At 35.2% G+C, this 8,660-nt stretch overlaps 3 protein-coding genes across 3 annotated transcripts in view; 2 read left to right on the forward strand and 1 right to left on the reverse strand.

The window, feature by feature from the left end:
* The first annotated feature begins 317 nt into the window (after positions 1 to 317).
* LOC111472740 (late embryogenesis abundant protein 6-like) lies at positions 318 to 1,272 on the forward strand. Its single transcript, XM_023118382.1, has 2 exons — positions 318 to 369; positions 956 to 1,272. Exons 1-2 carry the CDS (start codon positions 322 to 324, stop codon positions 1,235 to 1,237), a joined length of 330 nt encoding a protein of 109 aa, XP_022974150.1. The 5' UTR covers positions 318 to 321; the 3' UTR covers positions 1,238 to 1,272.
* Positions 1,273 to 2,224: 952 nt separating this feature from the next.
* Positions 2,225 to 3,485, reverse strand: LOC111472739 (AT-hook motif nuclear-localized protein 23-like). The gene is made up of 2 exons (XM_023118380.1): positions 3,055 to 3,485; positions 2,225 to 2,634 (listed from the first exon to the last, which is right to left on the reverse strand). Exons 1-2 carry the CDS (start codon positions 3,483 to 3,485, stop codon positions 2,322 to 2,324), a joined length of 744 nt encoding a protein of 247 aa, XP_022974148.1. The 3' UTR covers positions 2,225 to 2,321.
* Positions 3,486 to 5,047: 1,562 nt separating this feature from the next.
* Positions 5,048 to 8,660, forward strand: part of LOC111472711 — a 6,753-nt gene continuing 3,140 nt past the window's right edge. Inside the window, exons 1-4 of the mRNA XM_023118334.1 lie at positions 5,048 to 6,026; positions 6,786 to 6,818; positions 7,065 to 7,221; positions 8,215 to 8,393. Coding sequence (XP_022974102.1) covers positions 5,136 to 6,026; positions 6,786 to 6,818; positions 7,065 to 7,221; positions 8,215 to 8,393 — 1,260 coding nt within the window. The 5' untranslated portion in view covers positions 5,048 to 5,135. The remainder of the gene's footprint in view (positions 6,027 to 6,785; positions 6,819 to 7,064; positions 7,222 to 8,214; positions 8,394 to 8,660) is intronic.

An 8,660-nucleotide genomic window follows, 5' to 3' on the forward strand; every position in this document is an offset into this window, starting at 1 on the left:
AAAAAAAAAAAAAAAAAAAAAAAAAAAAAAACCACGTTTTCACTTGAGAGTAGGACAAATGAAATTGCGAAGGCCACAAATTATTTGAGAGTGGGCTTCAATTGAACCACAAATTCTTTCCTAAAATTCATGCTTATTCTACAATTGTCCAAATAAAAACCAAGTGAGTGAATGCAATTAAACTATAAATATGACCAAAACTTAGATTTAATCATTAACATTCAAATCACTTTAAAGAAACTATTCCATTTTTTTTTATTCCAAAAAAAAAAAAAATTAAAAAAATTAAAAATGCAAGCTGTCAAGGAAAAACTCCACGACATGAGCGTCCTGCGCAAGGCCAAGGCCGAGGCAAAGGCCGAAGAGAAGGTAAACACGTAAATCCGTTCATGTTAGTATCACATTTGAAAATGAGCTGACAGTTTTTCACTGTTAAATGTGTATGAGAAAGAACTTTTATAATGGTGTTTGATATTAGGAGACCATGTAGGTTTTGAATCTCTATCCGATTATTAAGAGATAGCTACAACATAGTTGCGGCTCGGCTCATTCAATACTTTTTTTCCTCATCTAACTCTTCGTCCACCTAGAACCAAACAACAATCGATCACTAGCTTAATGTGAGATTACAAATCAGTTTGAGTGGGGAAAGGGTGTGGTAACCTCTTCCTAGTATAACTATTTGTAAATTGTATCAGAGCCAGACATCGAGCGATGTGACAATAAAGATCTAATATCAGTTGGAGTGAGGAACAAAACATTTCTTGGTGTAGAAACTGATCTACTCGATTTCACACTCTTTAGCTCAAATCTAAAAAATGTTTTAAAAAGCTAAAATTTGGGATAGAAATGAGACGTTTTATTAAGAAAAAATGAAACTCCGTGATAAAAAAGACGTGTACGATTTTAAATCGAGACGAAAATTTAGGGTTTATATGAAAGGGTTGAATTGTAGGTTGAGAAGGAGCTAGCAAAGGCAAGAGTGGAGGTGGCTCATGAGGTAAGACTAGCAAAAGAGGCGGAAGCTGAAATGGATCTTCATGTGGCCAGAGCTGGAATGATTGCTGAGAATGAAATGGCTACGTATGCCAATAATCCTCCCACTTCCTTTGTACCTTCCGCCGCCGCCGCCGCCGCCGCCGCCGCCAACATTTCCATGGCTTCCGGCATGGCACTGGACGGAACCCCCTGCACCATCTACATGGCCGGAACTCCTGCCTCTAAGAAGTTACTGTAGTTAAATTTTCTTACTCTCAAAAACTAATAATTTTTATTATTTACTGTTTTGTTTCATTTGTTTCTCAACCATACATGTTCATTTTATCTGTTAGAATCCACTTCGAAAGGGAGTGATTCTCCGTTACTGCCATTTTTTTACTCTGCTTAATATAAATATATTAGATTTTAATTATAATTTTTAAATTAAATATTAGGTTTACGTTAATATTAAAATTTAAATTATATATATATATATATGAAATATGTTGATTTATTATGATTTATTATATTAAAAAAAATCAAAGAATAATAAACAGTAAAATTACATGAACTTGATCCTTCCAAATTTACCAAATTTACCAAATTTACTGTGGTAATTCTCTAAATAAATAAATAAATAATTTCGTGAGAACGGAAGATGAAATAGGTGGCACCCACCTCGTGACATCTCGTCTCTCATTTTTTTTTAATTATTTTTTAAACAAATTAAGTCGTAAATTTAATTTGGCTAAAAATGAATATCTAGCAAATATAACATTAATTTTTTTTTTTTGAGATATAAAAACTAAACTTTTAAGTTATTAAATGAAATTCTATTTTTCTTATAGAATTATAAAAATCTAAAAATCAAATATTTATTATAAAAATTAAATATTATTAATTTTCAAACATTTGAGTTATAATACTATCACTAATATTAATATTATTAATTTTCTCGTTATACCCTTCATGACTCGTTTAGGAATAACCAATTCATAGGGGGTTGGAGTATCACAGAAAGGACTATATCGAATCTGGGTATTTGGAGTTACGAAAGTGTGGCCGGAGCACATATTATGTTTTCTGGATTGTGCTTCTTATCAGCTATCTAGCATTTGGTGTATTGGGATCTAGAAATATTTTGTGATGAACTTAAAGGAAAACCTGGTTTAGATTTGCCGAAAATTATTGGAATTCATCGGGTTGGTTGCTTTGGTTTTGGTTTTGGTACAGAAGTTTTCCAATCTCTAATGATCTTTAAACCACAAACGCAATAAAATTAGCATTAATCTAAACAATTATTATATCAATTTCCCTAACCTTTTTTTCCCCAATCTTGAAGCTTAATAAGATGCTCTCCCACCGCGCCATCCGTCCACCGGCAGCTGTTCTTCATTCCCCGACGTGTTCAACGGCATATTCAAGAATGGCAACCCACCCGACGGGTCCCTGCCGCCGCCGCCGTCGTCCAACGGCAGCCTCTCATAACCAACATTGGTAAACGACGAAGCGATGACAATCACCGGTCCGTACGCAATCAAAGAGCCAACAACCTTCCCTCCGATAACCTGCCCTTTCCCTCCGGAGAGAAAGATACTCAAACTCGTCGCCCCCGGCGGAGGCAAAAACAAACCCCACAAAGATAATATCTCAAACCTGCAATTATAGATCAAATTTGTTAGACGAACACGACTCTCCACAATTGTATGATATTGTCTAATTTGAACATAAGTTCTTATGGATTTACATTAGAGTTCCCCGTTATAAACTCATGGCTAAGTTTAGGGCATGACTCTGATACCATGTTAGACGAACACGACTCTCCACAATGGTATGATATTGTCTACCTTGACCATAAGCTCTCATGGTTTTACTGTAGGGTTTTCCAAAAAGTTTTATACAAATAGAGTTAGTATTTTTCCTTTATAAACCATGATCATTCCCTAAATTAACCTAGGTGGAACTTTCATCATCCAACAAAATTTAATGAAATTCAATTAACTTTGTAATAAATTAAAAAAATTAAAATTAAAACTAACCTAATTATTAATCTATAAAATTTTGAGTTTAACATACCTGTCGGAGAGTGTGATAACGGCGCTACCGGTCGCAGGTTGTCGCAAGGTAATATTAGTGACGGTGCCAGTACCGCTCAGGATACAGATGCCACGTTGGCATTTCCGAGCATACGTGGCGATCGAGTCAAACACATTGCAACCAGTGTTGACTTCCAGGACGTGGGCTTGAAGGGTGTTAACGCTTTCTCTGGTACTAATAACCGGTGGCTTCGGTTTATTTTTCGAACCGGGCGGTCGGCCTCTCGGGCGGCGACCCATAATTTCTCCGCCGGAGTTGGGTTGTTGTGAGATGTTGTGGTCTTCATCACCGTCGTGAAACTGGCCGTAACCTTCGTCGGCATCCGGCCGCCGCTGCAGGCGGAGATCGACGGAAGGGTGCTGAAATTGATTAACAAAGTGAGAAGCAAAGCCCAAGTCTAAGCCAGCCATGAAGAGATTAAAAAAAAAAGAAAATAATAATAATAATAATAAATATAGGAGAAATATATATATATATATACATATATAATATAATATAATGTATGGGAATGGTAGCTTAGGTTGTCTTAAAGGTGATTAGACCCATAAGTGCTTTTTCTTAATATTCTTTTTAAAAAAATGATAATATAAATCAATTACGTCAAAGCTATAAGTATAATTTTTAATCTTAATTTAATAATATCAGATATTAAAGATAAAAATATTAAAGTTGAAATTCTAAGCAAGATAAGTCTGAAGAAGCTGAGGATGACATCATCATGTTCAATGCTCTAACGCCCATACAGAATATGGACCGAAACATTTCTCTGTTTTATGGTGTTAGCAGCACCTTCTATGAGAAATTCAAGTCACTCGGTGCCATATTCATTCTTCAATTTTTTGAAAGTTAATTAATGGCCCCTTCATCGAGCTAAGTTTTGACAATGTGTCTTGACACAAGAGCCTTCGATCTAAATGATGAAGCGCTAGAAAACTGTCAACTATCTTTACTAGCGATAAGCCATTAAAGGTGGTTCGGTAAGGAACTAGTTAGTTGCATACATAGACTAATTAGATAAGTATTTACTCGTAGAGGTAATTCAAAATAAGTAGGTTACATGAACGGGGATGCAGGAAAATATTAAGGAAATTCTATACACCGGTCTAAATCCGGTTCGAACTCAGAATCACATACTTTGATTTGCGTAGCATTTGTTTCAATTTCAATTAATCAAATGGGCCCAAATGAGTTCGTGCAAAGCCCGGCCCATTAAAGGCTTAACGTGGACTTAAGGCCCATAATCTTTCGGCCCAATACTATTTTTTTTTTTTAAATATATCTAACCGTATTTCAGTTTCAATCTTTAATTAATGAATTTTTTATTTAAATAAGACGTAATAATAATATAAATCAAATCAACAACTCAAAAAATTTTAAATTAAAAAATTGAATTTCTAATATTTGGACGGATGATTTATATTTAAATTATTGAACTACAACTATTACTGATAGCTTATAAAAAAATTAAATTAAATTGAAAATTCAAACTCGATCCATTGCTTATTCCGCCTGCCTCCGGAAACGCAAACAAAGCTGTTGAAAATTATGCATGGCTTTTATCGCCTCCTTTGTATTCTCCACCCCCTCCAAACAATATCGGCTCCCATTAAAATAATTAAATATTTAAATTTAAAATTATATTTTATTTTATTTTAATTTAATAGATTCTCAAGTTTTGTTCAACATATTTTATAAAAATTGGGTATTATATATAATATTTTAAATTTGGTTTAAAAATTATTTTAATTTTAAGTTTATTTAATAAATCACTAAATTTAATTTTAATTTAAAAGGTAAAAGTTTATTTAAAATCTTGTCATTTAATACTTTATTGTGTGTTTTAATTTTAATTTTGTTTGAATTTAATATTAGTTAATTTATAAGATACTTTTTAAAATATAATAATAATTTGTTAAAAAGAATATACTCTTTTTTTTCAAAACTTTCCTATAAACCTCATTTCTCATTCCCAGCCTTTTCTCTCCCTTTCAAATGGAAACGTACGACTTTTTCATCTCTCCTGATCTCCTCCGCCGTCTCCTCCTCCCGACTTGATCTTCATGGCTGCCACACAACAACAACCCAACTTCTCCTCCTCTTCCTCTCTCCGCCGCTCCTTGTCAGACTCCAACACGCGCCGCCGCCAACGCCGCCATTGGAGCATCTCCACAGCCTCCTCCTCCTCAAAATCCTCCTGGTCCACAAAGCTAGCCAAACTCCTAGCCCGCCTGAACCTCTTCTCCCGGAACTCCGACTTGACGGAAGAAAGCCTCCAAGCCCACAACGAACGAATCGACGACCTCGATAAAACCCCCCTTAAATCCAGCCCTTATTACCGCGGCCTCACTGACTCCTCCCTCGCCATCAATTACCACCATGGCCCACTCACCACCACCCACGTCACCACTGGTCCCCACCACTACGCCAGCTCAACAACCACGGCCCAAACTCAAACCTCTCTCTCATACGCCGTCGTTTCCAAACTCAAGGAGTGGGCCCCATGCCTCATAGGAAAACCCAATAAGAAGCCGCCAGCTCATCATCAACACGAAACTCCAACGACGACAACAGTTGTTGGTAAAACGACGTCGTTGGCTACTTCGTCGTCTCCGGAGAAGATTGAGCGGTTGGCGACGGAGAAGGAAGAGAAGCTGTTGAGGGAGAGATTAGTAATGTACGGGCGGAGAGAGGGAAGGAGTGGAGTGGGGGTGGACGGCGGAGGGGAGGCGTCGGAGAAGGAGAAGGAGAAGGAAAGGTACACGTGGGGGGATAAGTACAGGCCAAAAGTGCTGGAGGATTTTATATGCAATCGGCAAACGGCGTGTGAGTTGAAGAAAGTGGTGGAGGAGAAGGGTTGTGGGCATTATATATTCGAAGGACCGCCGGGAGTTGGGAAAAGGACGATGATTCAAGCTATGCTCAGACAGGCTTTCGGTGAACAAGCAATGGAGGTGTATTGTCAGTATGCCTTAATTAATCTCTTATCTTATTATATCATTTCCGTATCATAGAAGACTAGGTGTGACATTAAAATTTTAGTTTTTAAAAATTATATTTTATTTTTTATATGAAATTATTATTCAATTTAATATTTCAATGATAAAGGCTTCCTTGTCGGGGTCACCGTCCTATACATCTCTAGATGTAGTTTAGTATTGTTATGATAAATTGTAAAAAATTTAATGGTGATGTGTAGAAATATACTTACACGGTGATATTGTTCGAGGGCTTCAAAGAAAGAAGTCAAGCCTCAATTAAAGAGAGGCTATTCGAGAGCTCCATAAGTCTTAGAGGAGGCTTATAATGTACTTTGTTCGAGGGGAGGATTGTTGAGGATTATTGGGAATGAGTCCCACATTGGTTAATTTAGTGGAAGATCATGAGTTTATAAGTGAGGAATACTATCTTCATTAATATATATGAGGACTTTTGGGGAATCTCAAAACAAAATCATGAGAGCTTATGCTCAAAGTGAACAATATCTCGAGTATTGTTTTTTTTAGTTGGGCTCGAGTTCTATGATTCTATTTTATTGAATTATTTGAAATAATTAAAATTTTATAAATTAGGAAATTCTCAAGATAGGGATATAATTGGAATTAACTCATTTTTCTATTATTGTCTTATATTTATAGTTTTCCTTTTATATTTTAAATATGGAATTTGGCTTACTCTTTTATTTATTTATTTATTCTTTTATTTCTCCACAGGTTAAGGAAGTTGGTAGAGTTTTTGCCTTGAAGGTGGGTTTTATTTTCCCTTTTATGTGTATATATATATATATTCTTTGGTTGAATTACAAGTGTGCCCCTTAAGGACCATGCAATTACAAACTCTACCTCTATATTTTAAAAATGTTTTTTTACATTTAAATAATATTTTTGTTCTTTTTTTCTTTTCATTTAATTAAACTTGCTATAAAAAGAAGAATGGATTTAATGACGTGGAGGGGTGTTGGTTAAATAAGTTGAAGCTGTGTGACGTGGCAGAGTGAAATGGTGGGGAGCATTGAAGTAAAGGTGAAGGAATCATCTCATTGTGTGGAAGTCAATCTCTCACAAACCAAAGGCTTTGAGAAACAAGTCATTGACCAGCTCATCAAAGAAACTCAATCCCCTTTGCCATGTAATCATGCCAGATGTCGAGGTACTACGTACATGCGTTAATTTAACTAATTAATCGTATTTTTTTTATCTAAATATATATCGACTATATAGTAAAAAATTTCAATTTGAACATAGTCCAACGGGTTAAAACATATATCATTAGTTAAAGAGTGAAGAGTTTGAATTAGAAAAAAAATCCGTAAAGAGTCGATTTATTAATATTTGTCTTTTTATGATTGGTTATCATATGTTCAAATTTTCATTTTTCGTATTTGATTCTTAATGTTTTATGAATGTGTGAGATAGAGGTGAACGAACCATTCCTTATAATGGTATAGAAACTTCTCTCTAATAGACACATTTTAAAGAAATTGTGAGGCTAACGATGATACGTAATCGACCAAAGCTGATAATATATACTAGTGATGGGCTTGAGTTGTTATAAATGGTATGCAGAGCTAGACACTGAGCGGTGTGCCAATGAGGACGCTGGTCCGTAAGGGGGTGGATTGAATTGTGAGATCCCACATCGGTTGAAGAGGGGAACGAAACATTTCTTATAACGGTGCAGAAACTTCTCTCTAGTAAACACATTTTAAAAAAAAGTGAGGCTAACGATGATATGTAACGGGTCAAAGCGGACAATGTATGCTAGTAGTGGGCTCGAGTTGTTATAAATGGTATCAGAGCTAGACACTGAACGGTGTGCTAGTGAGAACGCTGGTCCCCAAGGGGGTGGACTGGATTGTGAGATTTTACATCAATTGGAGAGAGGAACGAAACATATGCGTTTTAAAACCGTGAGGCTAATGACGATATATAACGAGGTAAAGTGGACAATATATGTTAGCGATATACTTGGGCTGTTACATGATAGGTCATAAGTTTAACTATTGACCTAAACATAGCTCGAGAATTTCTATTGTTGTTGATTCAAATGTCTGCTCTTTTATTTCGAGGCTGATAGAAGGACCGAACATAGGTGAACGAGGCATAATATGCTACTTACAACATTTATAATGCATGGGTGTAGGGATATTGTTATGTGAAGCAGATCAGCTATCAAATGAAACCCTAATGTATGTAAAATGGGCAATTGAGAGGAACAAAGGGTGCAGCAAAATCTTCTTCTGTTGCTCTGATGTCTCTAAGCTTCTTCTTCTTAGCTCTTTATGCACTCACGTTCATCTCTCCCCGCCTTCAAAGCAAGAGGTCACATTTTTTTTTCCTTTTTTCTCATTTTTTTATTTTAAACAATTAGAATATATATATATATATATACATTTTTGATTTTCGAGTTTTTCTATTTGGTCACTATATTTCAAAATATTTATTAATTTCGAGTTAATTTTATATTTAATCTCTAATTTTCAAAATATTTCATTTTTACTCTTGAATTTTGGATTTAATTCTTTTAAATTAATTAATTGTCACTCCTTTTTTATTAATATCATAATTAATTAAAATTTATGTATGATC

The sequence above is a fragment of the Cucurbita maxima genome, unplaced genomic scaffold, assembly GCF_002738345.1.
Source record: "Cucurbita maxima cultivar Rimu unplaced genomic scaffold, Cmax_1.0 Cma_Scf00085, whole genome shotgun sequence".
Taxonomy (NCBI): domain Eukaryota; kingdom Viridiplantae; phylum Streptophyta; class Magnoliopsida; order Cucurbitales; family Cucurbitaceae; genus Cucurbita; species Cucurbita maxima.